An 18,604-nucleotide genomic window follows, 5' to 3' on the forward strand; every position below is an offset into this window, starting at 1 on the left:
ACTCAGTGTCATGCTCCCCAGTCCTGATAAAGGCGGGCAGACTTCCCCTGTTGGCCAGACAACCTCAGTCTCTTTAGGTGCTGGTTGCTGCACCTAATGGTCCTGTGGAGGAGTCCTGACAGCTCTGGTCTTTAGCTGTGTCTTGGAGATGAGTTCTTCTCCCACGTCTTTTCCTTCCTCCTTTTTCCCTTCTTGGACCCCAGGGTTGTGTAGTGAAACTTGAGTCCTTCTTAGCTATACCCTGACCAATTATTTGAGTAGCACTTTAAAGGCTAACAAAGTCTAAAGACTAACATCCCCCACCTCTCACCTCCTTCCTTGAATCCTATTTGATTTGTCAGTTTTTATTGCATTTTTTTTTCTTTTTGGTCCTCTGTACTTACAAATGTCCGTCTGTATTGGAAATGAAATTGATCTGATGAAGTGGGTCTGTTCCATGAAAACTCATCACCGAATAAATCATGTTGTTAGTCTTTAAAGTACTACATTTCTGCTGTTTTGTTTTGTTAGAATATAAACTAACACGGCTACCTCTCTGTTACTATTCAACTATTTTAGTATAATGTTACCAACCAATTGTAACCTACTATAATGGAATTACCTAACCAGTCATACCCCACCATCTTAATTTGATTCACACCTAGCAAACTTAATTACAGCAGACAGAAACAATTACAAACCAGGCAGAGCTCATATAGACAAACCAATAGGAAAGTGAGGACAATTATCAGAGAATGAGGATGCTACAACCTCAGTTATTGATAAGTAGTTTCTTGCCAGACAAAATGCTGTTAACTGAGTTTTCTCTGCCCACCTTGAGATCTGTTTTCTTTATCTGGCAATTGGATGGGGTTTCCTTAACAGCCTGGTGTGACACTATTGTAATGAGATTTAGGTGGAATGTGAGTATGTGACTCTTAACTCCACAGCTAATGGTGGTTGGTCTTCATTTGGAGGTTATATGGTTAGAGGAAAGAAGATATTTGTTCTTGTGTTACACTATGGTGGGTTTACATGAGTGTTATTGAGGTGAGAACCTGGTCTGAGGGAGTTTACCTTCCTTCCTTCCTTCCTTCAGTGCCTTGCCAACTGGCATAGGAAGTCATGGCCCTCCACCCGTCTATTCTGAGTGCTTTCTAGCATTTTTACAATGCTTCCACACCGTAACCAGGAAGTAATACTATCCCCTAATTTCTCTCACTGCCTACCCCTGCCCCATTTACTATCTATTTTCCCCATCGTTCCTAGGTGTTCAAGTCCTAATTTCTTCATTACATGTCCTACAAATTTTGCTTGTCTTGTCCTTGTTCTCACTAGCAACAATCTCCTACACTGTGCTTCAATCAAAACAGACTCATTCATCCTCTTAGCTGTCCATGGAATAGGCAACATCCTCCTTAAAAACCACATTTCTGTGGCTTCAGTGGACTTCTCAACTTGCATGCTGATTGTCCATGCTTCAGACCCATATAATAATATTGGCTCAATAGAACATGGCAAAAGTCTTTTCCTGACTTCTAATAACGACTTGTTAGTGAGGATACACCTCATTCTCTGGAATGCAGACTTTGCTTGTGCAATTCTGCATTTAACTTCCGTTGATGTGATATAACATCCCAAGTATTTAAGTTTAGTCACCTGACATACAACTATCCCGTTTCCACTTATGTCACACTTTGGCATAACTTTGCTTTTAGTTATTACCATTGAATCTTAGAGGAACTGGACGTAGATGGAAGGGATTTAAGAATAATTGGGAATATATACTGGGATCAAACAGCAGCTGTAAGAATGGGTGGTGAACTAAGTGACTATAGGAAAATAAAAAGGCGGGTTAGACAGGGTTATGTTTTTTCACCAGATCTTTTTAATTTGTATAGTGAAAGGATTATGTAAAAATAGAGGGTCTTCCTGGGTTAAATATTGGTGGATACAATTTAAATAATCTTTGATATGCTGACAATACAGTTTTAATTGCAGAAAATGAAAGGGATCTTCAAGAATTAGTCAACGTAGTTAATAGGGAAAGTAAACTGAAGGAACTTAAGTTAAACCTTGCAAAACTGTAGTGTGCCTCGGTCTGTATAAAATTCTGGCATTTGAAGTGAGACATCTTCCAGGATTTAGCTTGTAAGACCAACATACTCAAGGAATTAACCAGTCAGGCTATTATACATATGAGGTTTATGAAGGATTAATACATGGTTAGAATCATAGAATACTAGAACTGGAAGAGACCTCGAGAGGTCATTGATTCTGGTCCCCTGCCCTCACGGCAGGACGAAGCACCATCTAGATCATCCCCAGCAGATGCCTATCTAACCTGCTCTTAAATATCTCCGGTGATGGAGATCCCCCAATCTCCCTAGGCAATATATTCTAGTGTTTTACCACCCTGTGAGTTAGGTAGTTTTTCCTCATGTCCAACCTAAACCTCCCTTGCTGCAAATTAAGCCCATTGCTTCTTGTCCTGTCATCAGAGTTTAGGGAGAATAATTGTTCTCTCTCTCCTTGTAACACCCTTTTAGGTAATTGAAAGCTCCTATCAAGTCTTCTTTTTTCCAGACTAAACAAACCCAGGTCTTTCAGTTTTCCCTCATAGCTCATGCTCTCTAGACCTTTAATAATTTTAGTTGCTCTTCTCTGGACCTTCTCCATTTTCTCCACATCTTTACTGAGATATTGTGTCCAGTTTGGGGCACCACACTCCAACTGAGGCCTAATCAACTCAGAGTAAAGCAGAAGAATTACAGGTTGGGTCTCTCTAGTCTGGCCTTTTCTTGTCTGGCAACATCTGTAATCTAGCATGATTTTAGTTAGCTGGATGCCCACTTCTCATGGGTGTGGCCAAGCTTCTCCTGGTCCCATAAAGTATGTTTCCAGCCAAGAGTCCTGGTTCTAAGTGTCCTGTGCTGTTATTTAGTTGTAATTTACCCCTAAATGTCTTCTAAGAGCCCAGCAAGCAGTACAAGTGTTGGTAATGTGCTAGACAATATTGACCTCCTGTGGTTCTGCAAATTCTTTCATTCAGCACCAGTCAGGTCCAGAGGGTGCCAGACTAGAGAGGTTCAACCTGTGCTTCTCATGTCTTTCTCACAACACTCTTGTTAATTAATCGGTGCTCTAAGTAGGTTAGAGACATGGGGCCTGGGTTACAGATGGATATAGTCATATAGCTTATACTTCATATGAAGGCTACATTTGCACACATTGTGTAAAGGGTTAGGAAGGTAACGGGCAAATAATTCCTATCAACAAACATAGAGGAGACAGCACTGTGATGTGCATTCCAGGCTGAATTCAGGGCTGCCTTATTTATGGGGCTCGGTCTTCCTGAAGCTCATGTAAGCAGAGGTTGACCCTCTAATTCTACAGAGAATGTCTAAACAGAAAAGCATCTGAGACCTGTCCCCGAAACACAGAGCTGAGAAGATTGTTCCTCACCCGACCTTTCATTCCACCAGCCGGGAGCTGTCTGACCTCCTGTTCCCAGTGCACACTCTGGACACTAAGCTTAGCTTTGTGATGAGCACACTGTGATTTTGAAGCTGCCCGGGATACTGTTCACCACTTCCCGCAGGGGAACAGAGCACTAAATAACAGGCTGATGGCAGAGGGTCCAGTCCTGCAGGCCCAGAGCTCCAGGGTATCTAGGTGCTGCATTCACAATGGTGTCAGTGGGGGTTTGGCACCTCAATATCTTTGAGGGTTTGGGCACAGATTGTCTGCACAGATTGTCCATTGACTTCTGTGGGAGCGCCTGGCAGGGCGACGTGTATCATCTACCCTTCAGGGTTTATAGACCTGGTGATGAAACTAAATTTCTCTTTGCCAACAGGGGGAGGAAGGCATTGCAGGAGTCCGAGGCCCGACTGGCATGACGGTAAGCCAATCAGAACAAAAGAAAGGCCATAGTGGTACCTCTAGCCCCGTATCCCATCTTCTGACAGCCACCAGAGCCAGCTGCTTCAGACAGAGTGAACAGAATGATTGTCGAGTGGTCCCACGCACGTGAGGATAATTTTGTGGCACCAGGCCCAAGGCTGGCTGGCGAGGTGCAAGGAAGCACGCGATCCTAATGCTTCCATAAGATGAGGCTTTCAAAGCCCCATAGGGATGGGTGCCCCGTTCCTATGGATTTTATTGGGAGTCATGTGCACAGCTCATAGCTGGGTTTAAAAATACGGGCCGCATTCCTTGCCCCCTCAGGGTGACCCATGGGCCAAAGGTTTTTAATTCAGCCCGCAGCTCTGGTCCCCGGCACCCTGTGCTCTGCATGATGTCACGGAGCTCCAGGTTGGTACAAACTTGAGCCCCATGTGCCCAGGCAGGAGAGTTAGGTGCCAAAAATCTCTAACCAGTTGTGGCAATAAAAACACAAGGTTCCGGTTGGTTTACACAGATGGGAATAGAGGACAAGTGGATGGAATTGGACCATAACTAGAGCCAGTTCTGGACACCCAGGCTGGGTCAACACTACAGAGTTTTGTCGACAGAAGGGGCCTTCTGTCGAAATGACTCAGGGAGCGTCCACACACTCCAAGCGTTCTGTCGACAAAGTCTTGATAGAATGCTGCATTTTCCTCGAGAGTATTATCCCTCAAAATTTTGAGACATAACAATCTCCGGACATAGTACTGTCGACAAAAGTGCAGTGTAGATGCTTCCGTTGACAGAGCAGACTTCCGGTTGCCAAGCAGCCCTATTTGCAGAGCTGCCATTTCACTTTCTGGCACCAGAGGGCAGCTCAGTCTGGCAGTTCTCTGTCGACAGAGCAAGTTATGCGTAGATGCAATCTGTTGACAGAGGTTCTATTGAGATTACCCTGTCGACAGTAATTTCTGTCGACGGATGCTTTTAGTGTAGACGTAGCCCCAGAGATTAAAAACAAGAAGTCCTGTGGCAACTTATAGACTAACAAATATTTTGGAGCATAAGGTTTTGTGGGCAAAGACCAAAATTTTTGTTAGTCTATAAGGTGCCACAGGACTTCCTGTTGTTTTTGAGGATAGAGACTTACGCAGCTACCCCTGATGCTTGTCTCCAGAGATTAATATATTGCAGGGCCTGGCAGTAAACCTTTTTTAAAAGCAGTGCATTGTGAGGGAACGTCTTACATTACAAGAAAGTATAAACTAGTGGTTAAAGCAATCTGGAGAGGCCCATTCCCAGCTCTTCCACTCTGTGTGTCCTCACAGACTATGAGGCCGGAAGGCATTGCCCTAATCATCTAGTCTGACCTGCATGTGGCCAGCCACAGAGCCTCATCCATTCCTGTGACAGACCCCTCACCTCTCAAATCATGATTTAAAGATTTCATGTTGCGGAGAATGCACCAGGGACAGTCACTTAAATCGACACGTACCCTGGACTGCCAAGGAGGCTGAGCACCCCACCCTCCCCAAGCTGACCAAGGGGGTAAATTCCAAATGGGCTAGACCCCAGTATGTGAGTAAGAGCCAACAGCCAGATACCTGGGAGGGAGTCCTCTGCAGTATCTCAGAGCCTTCCTCATTTAAGGTCGCATCTCTGGCCACTTTAGATACTTGCTGCTACCAGTTACAGACCAGCTATGTACCATGGAAGGCTACCTCTCTAACCCCAGAGGCACTGAAACCACTGGGGTTACACCTTATTGTATACTTGTAAAAAACTCTGGGCTCCCTTCTCCTCACCTGTCTGTAAAATGGGCATAATAATGAGCCTCTGGAGAGTCCTTTGAGATCATTGGCTGCTAGGTGCTTTTTAGTGCAGGCGATTTTATTGTGGTTTAGTTCCCCCCCGAGCAATGGACTCCTGCCCCCAGTGTTCAGTGGAGCTGGAGTGGAGCCACTGATGATTCTAGAGTGGGGTCTCGCACTCTTTCTTATGCAGTATTCCCAGGATGGATTGACGATGTCCATCCAGAGAAGAAGGAGGGTTATAAATGGTGAAGCTAGTTTGTCTTCCACAGCCCTGCAGCGCCTTAAGGAGCCTCACCCACCAGGGAAGGAAAAGAGCTAACTGAGAAAAGTCGGAAAGGGACCAGTCTTTATTGCCCTGCTCCAGAGTGCAGCTGGGGGTGGGGCTGTTCAGGGGTGAGGTGCTCCTGTGGGAGTCCAGCAGTCAATTCCTGGTTGTGCTACAGGTTTCATGTGTGTCTTGGGGCCAGGCGCTGAGGTTCAGCTCCTCAGAGACACTCAGATGCCTAACTCCTGCTGCCCCGTGGTAACCGCACTTCCCTGTCTCACAGAGGTGCTTTGACGATAGATACATTAGAGCATGAGACAACTGGGACTGCATCGGTCCTTGAGGCAGAGAGACAGCTTTGCCTCATGCACCTGAGGAGACCGACGAGGGATCTTTCGGGGTCCAGCCGAGTGCCACAACAGGGTCCCGAGTTTTCTCTCTGGTGACATTTGACAGCAGAGCCGTCCTGCCGAGTCTCCCTGGCGTTGTTGAGAGGCAGCCAGCCACAGGGGCTCATCCTGTCCTTCGTCCCAGGAGGTTGCTGCTGCCTGCTCCAATGCCACCCCTCCCTGCCCATGCTGATGTGCTGTTTCATGTGTTTGCAGGGGCTGAAAGGCCTGCCCGGCGTGAAAGGAGAACGGGTAAGCGGTGGGTGTGTTAGCCTGGACTTTGCATGGCACCTGGAGGGTCACCTGAGCCAGGCAGACCTCCCGGGGTGTCATGTTCTCCAGCACCCTGAGCAATGGACACCACTTCTGATGACATATGCCTAAGCCCATTTCAGCCTCCCTCCACCCATGCCTTTTTCACTCTTCCGTCACCATGGTTTCCAAGCTCACGTTCTTGGGAGAGAGCCGAGGGAGCTACCAACATACTGTGCTCCGAGGCAAACAAGGCAAACAAGGCCACAACCATCTTCACAGCCTCACTTGGCCACCTGATCATTGGATAGTGTAGATGGGAGCCTCTCCCTATGCGTGAGATGGGGGAAAATAACCCCGAGCTGCCTCGTGGTGCTGCTGTGAATGGGGAAACTGCTTGATGTTTGTGCAGCGTTGTGAGACCATACGAAGGTATTGAGGGGGAAAAGGAGGGTGTGGGTTATCCTGCCTGCCAGACAGTGAGGATTCCCAGGTCTCCCCATTTTGTGGGATTCTCAATGCCTCTTTACAGGCATACGGTAAGAAGGACTCTGGTGCTGCATTTCAAATCCCAGCAAAACCCCAAACACAAAGGAGAGTGTTGTACAGAAGAGGCTTTGTCTAGGGCAGTGGTTCCCAATCTCTTCACTGGTGCGGACCCCCAATCACCCACAAACTCTTCATGGACCCCCCAGTCAGCTCCCAAACCATTCATGGACTCCATTTGCCCCACAAATCATTTTTGGACCCCCTCAATCACCCCCAAACCATATGTGAACCCCTTCAAAGCCAATTCTAGCTCCTATGTACATGTCAGTAAAAGGAAACGACAACATCGATTTTCAGACAGCAATTAACATTATGGGAAGATTTTTAATTTCAAAATAATAACTGTAACTTTGCGATTTCGTTAAAGCTTATTTTCTATGATTATTTCTTTCTATCTTTTTTTTTCCCCGCAGACCCCCTGCACCATCCCAGGTTGGGAGCCACTGGTCTAGGGTCTTGGCCAAGGGACCTGGGATCCATTCTTGTGGGTTTGGTTACTGCTGTTTTGCAAGTCACCTATGCCCTCTGGGCCTCAGTTTCCCAAGCTATAACACTGGGTAATGCGGTCAACCCTCTTAAACAGCTAGGTGATAATGTTAGATGCAACTCTGTCTGATGAGTTAGGGCAGGTCCACACGACTCGTTCACATGAAGGTAGGCAAGTCCAGCTACATTAAGTAGCTAGAGTTGACGTACCTTAATTTGGGCTTCTGCACTGTTTCCACTAAGGGAGGTTGATGGGAGCATTGATTCCCATTGACTTCCCTGACTGCTAGCAAGGGGTGAATATCAACACAAAAGTGTGAGTTAGCATGCCCCTACTAGGCACACTAAATTGAAATCTGGAAGATCAACCACAGCAGGATTGATCTTCCCTATAGTGTAGTCATACCTTAGTTACTGCAGAGCAGTTCGAGATGCTTAGCTGAATTGTATTCTCTGAGCATAAGTTGCTATAGCTATACAGAAGACTGTTTGTTGAGTGATGTGCCAACAGTAGAGAAAAAAAAAACATTCATTGTCCTTTTTTATTTCAGGGGGATCGTGGCCTTCTGGGACCCAAAGGAGAAAGAGTAAGGGACATGAAAATGTTGATTCTCCGGGAGAGATGGGATATCAGAAGTTGGAAGAGTTTTTGTGGAAGCTTATTGGCAGCTAGACATTTGTCTAAATGATGTCAATGAGTGGAGAAAGAGACGTACATGAAAAAAATGTTTTCAGACATCTGGGACCTCTGCTGTTTTCTTACCAAGTAGAAGAGCAAGCTGTATAATCCCTGAACAGTAGGGTAGCTACTCAGAGGCAAATTCTGGGTACGGATCCTGAACTTTAATGTGTCCATTGGCCTCTCATCCCTGAAAACCTAGGTTCAAATCCTGCCTCAATTCATGGGTGGACCCAGGTTTGTCCCTAGTGGACTGTTTCCTTTATCAAAGACTTCTGCTTATGGCCATGTCTACACGTGCCCCAAACTTCGAAATGGCCATGCAAATGGCCATTTCGAAGTTTACTAATGAAGCGCTGAAATGCATATTCAGCGCTTCATTAGCATGCGGGCGGCGGCAGCGCTTCGAAATTGATGCGCCTTGCCGCCGCGCGGCGCGTCCAGACGGGGCTCCTTTTCAAAAGGACCCTGCCTACTTCGAAGTCCCCTTATTCCCATGAGCTCATGGGAATAAGGGGACTTTGAAGTAGGTGGCATCCTTTCGAAAAGGAGCCCCGTCTGGACACGCCGTGCGGCGGCAAGGAGCGTCAATTTCGAAGCACAGCTGCTGCCCGCATGCTAATGAAGCGCTGAATATGCATTTCAGCGCTTCATTAGTAAACTTCGAAATGGCCATTTGCATGGCCATTTCGAAGTTTGGGGCACGTGTAGACACGGCCTAGGTGAGTGCAGTATTCTAAATTAGATATGAGATTAATTGTAGGAGCTGTATGAAGATGTCTGTGCTGTTTTCTGCTAGTGCCATGGCTGGCTGGAGTCGCTTGCTTGCTTGCATGAGACTTCAGAAGCAATTCTTCAGACCACCACAAAAAATACAGCCACCTCTGGTGTGGAACATGGCAGCTGATTAACGTTGCCCTGCACTGCTTCGTTGCAGTTTAATACAGAAAGTGAAAAATATGTCTGATTTCAATTTACACAGTCCCTCCCAAAACATGTTAAAAGCTTAAAATTCATGAGATTGGTTATATCAGGGAACGTTAAACTAACACCAAGAAGAGTTTTGAAAAGTGCTTTAGTGTTTTGGCCCAGAAAGTTCTGAGCCTTGGGAAGTTTTCTGCTCACTTTCCTCCGGGGTTAAATGGCTTGTGAATAAAGGAGGTTTAGAAAATTTACAAGGAAATTCTACCGTTGAGTCAAACAACATTAAATGACTAAGGCTGATATGTGTCTGAAGAAACTACTTTCAAAGGCACCCTGCTCTAGTGACAAATCAATTCTTAATCTGTTTCTTGAAGGAAACTGAATATACTTCTCAACCTAATGGAATGCGTAATGCCTTCTCCAAAGGGTGCCTTCATAAAATATAAGGAGGTGTGTGAGATTAAACAGGATGGAGAAGATAAGTGGGCTGTGTTTCTTCCGATTTACAGCTCCCAAACTTTCCTTCTGGTGCCCGCTTCACTAATCCAGGGGGAATGGTGTGCACTTTTCTGTGTTATGCAGAACTGCAGGGCCTGTCTATACTACGGGGCAGATCAACCCATTCAGGAGTTCAATTTTGCATCCCTGGAAGATGTGCGTGAAATCGAATTATCTGGGGTCAGCAGTCGACCCCTGTACTCCTCGCTATTGTGATGAGTAAGGGAGATCGATGGGAGAGTTTCTCCCGTCGACCTCCCTCTGTGTGGACGGCCAGGTAAGTTGATGGCAGATCAGTCACTTCGAGCTGTGCAATTGCCATAGCTAGGTTGTATGTCTGCAGTCTTACTTACCTGACTTATCTTACCTACTTATCCGACTTACCTGCCTAGCATAGCCCAAGCCTCAGACTGGATGGAGTGGAGGTCTTGTCTGGCCTTAAAATCTACAAATCCCGATCCAGTCTGGTTCTGAACCCTTCCAGCCCAGGAAAGCAGAAGAATGTCTCAAGTGGGAAGAGAAGATGATGAGGACGAATTTATTATTCATACTGCATCAGCACCCAGAGGCCTCGGTTGAGCTCAGGCCTTCTTTGTGGTGGGTGCTGTGCAGACACAGTAGGATCCTTGCTGCAAGTAGTTTATAATCTCCAGAGAAGGATAACAAAGATGACAAAGTGGGTGCAGGGAATTAATTTGCCTCTGAAGCAAAACCACAAGATTTAAATAGGCAGTGTGTGCTAGTAAGGATCATACTTACTTAGCAAAGACTCTTCGGTGCCCCCTGAAGCTGCTTCAGGACATGGCCCATTGACCCAAAACCTGAAAAGCATGAATATAAGACTCTGTGCGTTCCTTTCCAGCATCACCTTCCCTGTTACACTGTGGGAAGTATTGCACAGTGTATATAGTACTCCATGCTGCGTCATGGCGTGTGTGTCTAACATTATCACCTAGCTGTTTAAGAGGGTTGACCCCATTACTATTTTTGGACCTTGAGGCTATAAAGGCAACAAAGGAGAGAGGGCTTCACTTCCCTCTCCAACAGACCCAGAGATCAATAAGTACCCAGCGTCACCAGACTCAGGTGGTAATGTAATACTTCCCTAGTGCCCTCTCGAGATTGTACATCAACAGATAGCACATCTGACTGTCCCATATACCAGGCCTCCGGGAAGTTTCAGAGAGGTCGCCGTCTGAGTCTGTACTCCAACAAAACAAAGCAGCAGAAATGTAGCACTTTAAAGACTAACAAAACAATCAAAACCAAAAAAGACGATCACCGAATAAGTGATTTTGTTAGTCTTTAAAGTGCTACATTTCTGCTGCTTTGTTTTTCGGAGAAGTTAGTCTGCCTTAACACTGCTGTTGGCATTGTTAAGTTGTGGGACTTAACTCGTTCATGTTTGTAAAGCACCCAGTGCTACATCCCAGGCCTGGGGACTGTTTGGGGTGAATGCCCTCTGAAATACATTCCTGGCAAAATTGAAATGTTTACTCCCAGGAAAGTGTTTGCACTATTCTCCCAGCTCTGCACTTTAGCACATGCCTCTCTCCATGACCTGACTCCTTCAGCTGCGCTCCTTTTCCTTGGCCCCCTCACTCAAAGAAAGTAGGTCTTGGGCTGTGAGCTGGGAACTGCTGCTCCAGGAACTCCTGGGTTCTAACCTCAGCTCTGCCTCCGAGTCACTGGATGCTAAGAGCTCAGCTTATGCCAGGGTGCCCTTCCCTCTGGGTTAGCTTTTGTGTGTTATGGTGCTCTGATGTGTGTACCCTGGTCCCTTCCCTCTCTTCACAACTTTGTGATTCAGGCCTACTGACCAGCCCGCTGCACTCCGGGGTATGGAAGTCTTGCTGGACAAGCCACATGGATGATGCCTCAGACCATTTTCTGTTCCATCTCTAGGCCTTGTGTAGCTTCTCATTGGCTGGTGGGCAACCAAGCCCTCAGACCACTTGGGGCTCCAGCCAGGGACCCTGTGACTCCCACTCCAGGTCTGCTCAGTCTTGTCTCTGCTGCTGTTTCCCTGAGCTTCTTCATACCCCCTCTCTCTGTCTCTGGGTTTCAACAGGAACTTCCTCTGCTCTCTGTGGCTACTTCACCTCCCTTGTCCTTTCTCCAGGCTCCCTAGTCCAAGGCAGGGTTACAAGGCTCACTCTCCCCTTGAACGTTCTCCTCCACCCTGATCAGCTCCCTTTTGCTCTCGAGTGTGGCTGCAGCCCCCTTTTGATCTCACTTCCTGGCTCTATAGTCCTGCCCCAGCTCCTCATGAGCTGGGCTTTGTCTGCAATTAGGCCTTATCAAGCCCCGGCTCCCTGCATTGCAGCAGATGAGGGTTAATTCGTCCATCTGGCCCACATTAACCTGCCCAGAGCTCCTGTCAATGGAATACCTTGTCATGCCTTTCCCATCTCTATCCAAATGGGACACCACATGCAGAGCAGCGAGACATAAGCCCTGTGGTTTGTCCTAAGGCAGCGTCGGGGAGATCGGCGGGAGTATTCCGTCTTTCCTGCGAAGTCTTCTGTCTCCGCAGTACCTGACAGCCAGGGCATGGAGTGAACCTGGGTCTCCTGTTCTGCCATGTGCAGCTCTTGCCCAGCCCCTCAAATCAGGCTCAGGGGCAGGGCGGATATTTTTATACCTTTTATTCTTGCAGCGTAAATTGCCGAGTGTGCCGTTACCGAGCCATTGGAAGCAAAGGTCTTTCTGTCCAAAGGGGCATATGGTACTTCAGTTCTGCATCGTGGCGTGTCTAACATTATCACCTGTCTGTTTCTCAGGGTGACCCCTTTACTATTTTTGGACCTCAGGGCTACAAAGGCAACAAAGGAGATCTGGTAAGTTGTAAACTTTATCTTTTAAAGCGTGCCTGCCCTTCAGTAGCTGGAGCAGTTCATTTTCTCATCTGCCATAGTCATTGTAGAGTATATAGCTATGCTGTGGCAGAAGACCCGGGTTCAAACATGTGGTCAGCTTTACTCGCCCCTTACTTTTGCTATCACGTTGTGCTAACCCAGGGCTTACACCCAGGATCCACAGGCTGGGGGGGGGCGGGGTCTGAACCCGAGTTGAGCTAGGACCAAGGATTCAAGCCACATTGCTCTGTAGTGTAGATGAAGCTCTAGTGGATTCATGCTTTGAGTCTTCCAACAGGGTCCCACTGGCTGATTTCCTTTGGCTGGTGGACAGTGAAGTTTCCCCACGCTGCACCGCAAACAAAAGGCCACATGTTGGGAGTGTGTTAGGAAGTTTGGGATATGGGTGGCAGAAGTCAGGCCCGCATTTTAGGAAAGGTGGAGAAATTGGAGAGGGCCCTGAGAAGAACAAATTAAATGATTGGCAGTCTAGAAGATATGACCTATGAGAGGAGATTAAAACAACTGAGCTGCTTTAGTCTGGAAAAGAGGAGGCTGAGAGAGGACATGATAGCAAATTTCAAGTACCTAAAAGGGTGTTACAAAGAGGAGGGAGAAAAATTATTGTCTTTAGCCTCTGAGGCTAGGACAAGAAGCACCACCCAGCTGCCTCTGATTGCCCTGCCGGCCCTTCTGCTTGGCTGGCGCTCCAGGCAGGACCCCGTAGGCTGCTGGCTGCTGCTGCCGTGGGACCCCCCCACCATGGTTGGAAGGTGAGGTGCTGGGAGACAGACAGCCCCTGGATGCCTGAAGCCCCCGCAGGGCTGTCTCCCCACCCCCCTTCTGGGGTCAGCTTGGGGAGGGTGAGTTTGGGCGGGGCCCCTCTCCACCGGGGCTCCGGGGAGGGGCTGCATAGCCAGGGGTGGGGTGGTAGGGCGTGGCCCCTGCCCCACGCCTGCAGCCACCCCCTCCCTTACTGCCCTCCCCACACCCAGCTGCCACTGGGGCCTTCCCCACCTGGGCCCCCCTCTAACCAGCTGCCCCTTCCTCCTCCCCCTGGCTTCTCGAGGCTCTGCAGCAGCTGCTGCGGGCCCCCCCCAGGCACACCTCTCCCCCCACTAGCTCCCCCCCTCCGCTCCCCTAGGCTGGCTGTGCCACCCCTCCTTCCCCCCCCCCTCCACGTGCCCACGCCCCCCATTTCTGTTTCAGTTAAGCTCCTGAGCCCCCGCCCCCCCCACGCACAGAGTTTGATTCCCTTCATATCCCAGTGCAGAAACAGGAGCCATCTTACCACCTTGTGGTGGGAGTTGTGGCCATTTCTGTGTTCCCCTTCCCCTGGTCTCACTCCCCTTGCCCCGCCCTCCCCCCATCTGACTGGGTCCGCAGCCCGGCCAGTCGGGGAGGGGGGCAGCCACGCCTCACCCCTTTCTTCCCTTCCACTCTCTTCCCCCTCCCCCGCTCTTTCTTAAAGGCCCCCACCCCCAACAAACCCCTTCCCTCTTAAACCCACCAATATGACCCCCACGCCTACTGGAGGGTCACCTGGTGATCCCCCCCCCCGCTCCACTGTCACCCCTCCCACCCCTGAAACGGCGGCAGCCCACTCGTCCGGGGCCGCCCGGAACTCTGCCACCAAGGGCGCGGGCGCAGGCTCCGGGGCTCCTACCGCCTCCGCCGCAGCATCCTCTGGCGACCCAGCCCTGAACCCACCCCCCCAAAAGGGCAGGAAGGGCCAGGGCAAAAGAAAGGGCCAGAGCCCCGCCTGGAAGGCCAAACCTCCCGTGACGGGGACTCTCACCCAGGCTGCCAAAACACTCACTGCAGCCCCTCCTTCTTCCCTCCCCCCTGCTCCCTCCACCACTCCTGGGGGCCCCGACCTCTCGGCCCCCAGGTTGTACCCCCAGGCGGCCGCCGCCGCCCTGCACCCTGCTCCTTCCGTCTCCGCCGGAACTACCATCCCCGACAGTCGCGGCCCCCTCCCCGTGCTCACCAGGAGGTACGGCGTCCGCTGCCTCCTGGTGGCTGCCTCGCCCCACGTGGAGACCTACGTGCAGGCGTTGGCACGGGGGGTGGGGCCCGCGGCCGTGGTGGCGGCCTCCCGGATGTTCGGGAAGATCGTTTTCTTCCTGGCGTCGGAGGCCACTGCCCAGGAGGCGGTGGAGAGGGGCCTGGCGGTTGGGGGCGTGCACGTGCCCCTGGAGCCGCTGGAAGACCTGGGCGTGCGGGTGGTTTTTTCCTCTGTCCCACCCTTCCTTCCCAACTCTGCCCTTCTGCCGTTCCTCACCGCCCTGGGCCGGCCTTTGACGGTCCTGAGTTCCCTCCCCCTAGGCTGTAAAGACCCCGCCCTACGGCACGTGCTCTCCTTCTGCCGGCAGGCCCGGGTCCAACTGCCGCCTGCTGCAGCACAGGGCGGGGTGGCCCAGGAGGGGACTATACTGGTGCCCTATCAAGGGGCCCAGTACCGGGTCTTTTATACCCTGGGGGAGGCCCAGTGCTTTGTGTGCCAGGAGACGGGGCACGTCTGGAGGGATTGCCCCCTAGCCCGGCACGAAGAGGAGCGCGGGACCTCCTCCGACCTGGGGGGGTGTCAGCCACAAGATCAGCGGTGCCCCGACCGTGACAGGCCCTGGGACCGCCCCTCCTCCTCTCGTCCCAGATGGATCCATCACCACTCGGGCATTGGAGGACACCCGGCTGCATGGTGCCGGGCAAGAAGAAGCGGGCGCCAGTGCCTGAGCGGGCACAAGAGCCGGGCCCACGGAGGAGAGGGAGGCAGGGCCGGCGGCAGGACCAGAAGAGGGCCCACCCCAGGGCGGGTTGCCCCTCTCCCTTGCCGCCCCCCCCCCCCCCTCTTCCCTCCCTCCCTCCTCGTTGGCTCTGTCCCCTGGCCCCTCCTCCTCTACCGCCCAGCCCACCTCCTCGGAGGGCTGGGTGCTGGTGGGGGGGAAGCGGAAGAAAAGGAGTGCACGCGCCTGGCACCCCACCCCGTCGGAGGAGGATGGGGTGGACATGCCGCGCAAGGGACTCGAGAGCTGCCAGCCCTGATCCACCTGCCAAACCCCCGGCTACCGACCATCTGCTGCGGGCAATGGAGGCCGCCGCCGCGGCGGCAGAGAAAGATAACATCTCCTCTGCCCTGGAGCCAGAGCCCAAGGAGGCCGAGACGGCCTTTTCTGTGCCCGTGCCCTCCTCCGACACCCCTCCGGCCGCTATTCAGACCACTGTTGTGGAGCGCCCAGGGGAGGTGTGCTCCGGCCTTGCCCTCCTCTCGCAAGAGGTCGAGGCCCTGGGCCTCACCCCGGTGGCCCTGGATGTAGACGGCCTACTACTGGAGGCCTGTGGGCCGTCCATTCACTCTCCACCACCCCCCAACCTCCCCCTCCCCACCCACCAGCGATCCCCCAACTGCCACCTCCCTCTGTTTTGGGACATCTCAGGGGGCGACCCCCCCCTTAACTAGGGATGACCTCCCACCGGAGGTTGGCCAGCCCCTGGATGCCCCGGAGGAATCAGTGTTGCCCCTGTACCCCCCCTTTGCCCCTAAAACTGAAAGCCCTGACACCCACCCCCCCAACCTGTTGGTGCCTGCTGCCGAGTGTGCTGGCACCTCGCCCCTCCCCCCCACCGCCTGAGGAAGCCCCACCCCGAGACCCCTGCTGTTCATATCCCCGCCCCTGCTCCCACTTTAGCCCCACCACTTGTCACCACCCCCATACTTTTTCTCAGCCAATGCCCCACCCCAGAACCCGCAATCCCACCCCTCCCAGACCCTCCTCTTCCTCCTCCTCCTCCACTCCCTCCTTTTTCTTCCCCCTGCCCCTTCCCCCTCCTCCTCCTCCTCATGACCCTCCCCTTCCCCTGCTGATTTCCATCCCCCCCACCCCTCCTCTTCCTACCCCTTCTCTCGACCCCTGCCCACTCATAACTGCCCCCGAGGCTGTAACCCCTTGGGAGGCCCCCCTTGTATCGCCCTCTCCCAGCACTTCCGGGGCTACTCTCCCTCTGCCGCCCTCATCCCTCCCAAAACCAGACCCCAGTCCCCATCTCAATCTTTTCTCTGGCTGTGGGGCCCAAAGAACACGAGGCCGATGGGTACTCGAGACCCTGAGGCCTCGGCACCCCATGCGCTGGTGGGTGAGATGCGCCAGTTCTTGGAGGACGTTCGCGGCTCCAAGAACAAGGTTGCTCTCGCCATCCAGTGCTGGGAGGACTTCCACTCTGTCTTAGAGTCCGTGAGGGCCCTTCTGAAGGAGGGCAAGGGGACCGGGAAGAGGGACGCCACGGCTTACCAACAGGCCCGCAGCTTCCGTGATGCCCTTGTCACCTTTGGGGTCGGTCACGATTTGCTGCGTGGCCCCACGGGAACCGTCGGTGCTCCCTCTGGCGAGGATCCTCCCCAGCCCTCTAAATGGCTCCGATCATCTTTGCCACTTTAAATGCCAGGGGCTGCGGGTCGTGTCTCTGCAGGTGCCGAGTGCTCTCCTTCCTCTGGGAGGGGGGTACTCGGTCACCTTCATACAGGAGACCCATATTACTCCAGCTGCCGAAGCCAAGTGGCGGCTGGAGTGGGGAGACGGGGTCCACTTTAGCCACCTCTCGGCCCACTGGGCCAGGGTGGCGACCCTGTTCTCCCCAGACCTGCAGCCTGAGGTGCAGGGGAGCGTCAAGGTTGTGCCAGGCCGCCTGCTGTATCTCCGGGTGCGGGTGAAGGGGCTGCCCCTCCACCTCGTCAACATCTATGCCCCAACACTCGGCCTGGAGAGAACACCCTTCTTCCGGCAGGCGGCAGCCTTCCTCGACACCATTGATCCCCGCGAGTGTCTAGTCCTCGGCGGGGATTTCAACTGCACCCTCGAGGAGCGGAACCGCACGGGGACTGAGCAGTGCCAGGCCGCTGAGGATGTCCTCAGGGAGCTTCTCAACCATCGCTCCCTGGTGGACGTCTGGCGCAGCCACTACCCGGACGAGGACTCTGGTTTCACCTACGTCCGAGTGGTGGGCCATAAATCCGTACACTCCCGGTTGGACCGCATTTACATCTCACGGCACCATCTCTCTCAGGCCCACGCCTCCAGCGTGTGGCCGGCCCCCTTCTTGGACCACCACCTGGTGGCCGCAACGAAGGGTCCTGTGGCACCTTATAGACTAACAGAAAAGTTTAGAGCATGAGCTTTCGTGAGCTCACGAAAGCTCATGCTCTAAACTTTTCTGTTAGTCTATAAGGTGCCACAGGACCCTTCGTTGCTGCTACAGATCCAGACTAACACGGCTACCCCTCTGATACTTGACACCTGGTGGCCGTGAAGGCTTCTCTCTCTCCGGGGAAGCAGGGGTCGGCCTACTGGCATTTTAATAACAGCCTGCTGGAGAACGTGGGCTTCGTGGCATCCTTCTGGGAGTTCTGGCTGGCCTGGCGTGGGCAACGGCACACCTTTCCCTCGGCATGGCAGTGGTGCGATCTGGGAAAGGTGCACACGCAGCTCTTCTGCCGCGACTATACTTGGGGGCCAGCCGGCAGCGGGATGTGTTGATAGGGCAGCTGGAATAGGAGGTCCTTGAGCTGGAGAGGCATCTAGCCGCCAGCCCTGGAGATCCATCCCTCTGCGGCACGTACCAGGAGAAGTGGGACGAGCTCAGGGCCCTCAACACCCTTCGGGCGCAGGGGGCCTTTGTGAGGTCGCGGATCCAGCTCCTTCGGGAGATGGACCGCGGCTCCTGCTTCTTCTATGCCCTGGAGAAAAAGAGGGGTGCAAAAAAACACATCCTCTGCCTCCTTGCGAAGGATGGCACCCCTCTTACAGATCCGGCGGAGATGCATGAGAGGGCTCGCGCCTTCTACGCCACCCTTTTCTCCCCTGATCCGACCAACGCCGATGCCTGCAGAGTGCTTTGGGACCAACTCCCTTCAGTCAGCACGGGTGACCGGGACCGGCTGGAGCTTCCTCTCACTCTGGCCGAGCTCTTAGAAGCCCTCCGTCTCATGCCCACCAACAAATCCCCGGGCCTGCACGGGCTGACCG

At 52.3% G+C, this 18,604-nt stretch overlaps 1 protein-coding gene across 1 annotated transcript in view; it reads left to right on the forward strand.

The window, feature by feature from the left end:
* The window catches only part of LOC142020062 (uncharacterized), a 267,476-nt gene that overhangs the window by 164,384 nt on the left and 84,488 nt on the right, over positions 1-18,604 (forward strand). The window contains exons 72-75 of the mRNA XM_075007686.1: positions 3,839-3,883; positions 6,555-6,590; positions 8,177-8,212; positions 12,510-12,566. Coding sequence (XP_074863787.1) covers positions 3,839-3,883; positions 6,555-6,590; positions 8,177-8,212; positions 12,510-12,566 — 174 coding nt within the window. The remainder of the gene's footprint in view (positions 1-3,838; positions 3,884-6,554; positions 6,591-8,176; positions 8,213-12,509; positions 12,567-18,604) is intronic.

Source organism: Carettochelys insculpta, chromosome 1, assembly GCF_033958435.1.
Source record: "Carettochelys insculpta isolate YL-2023 chromosome 1, ASM3395843v1, whole genome shotgun sequence".
Classification (NCBI taxonomy): Eukaryota; Metazoa; Chordata; order Testudines; family Carettochelyidae; genus Carettochelys; species Carettochelys insculpta.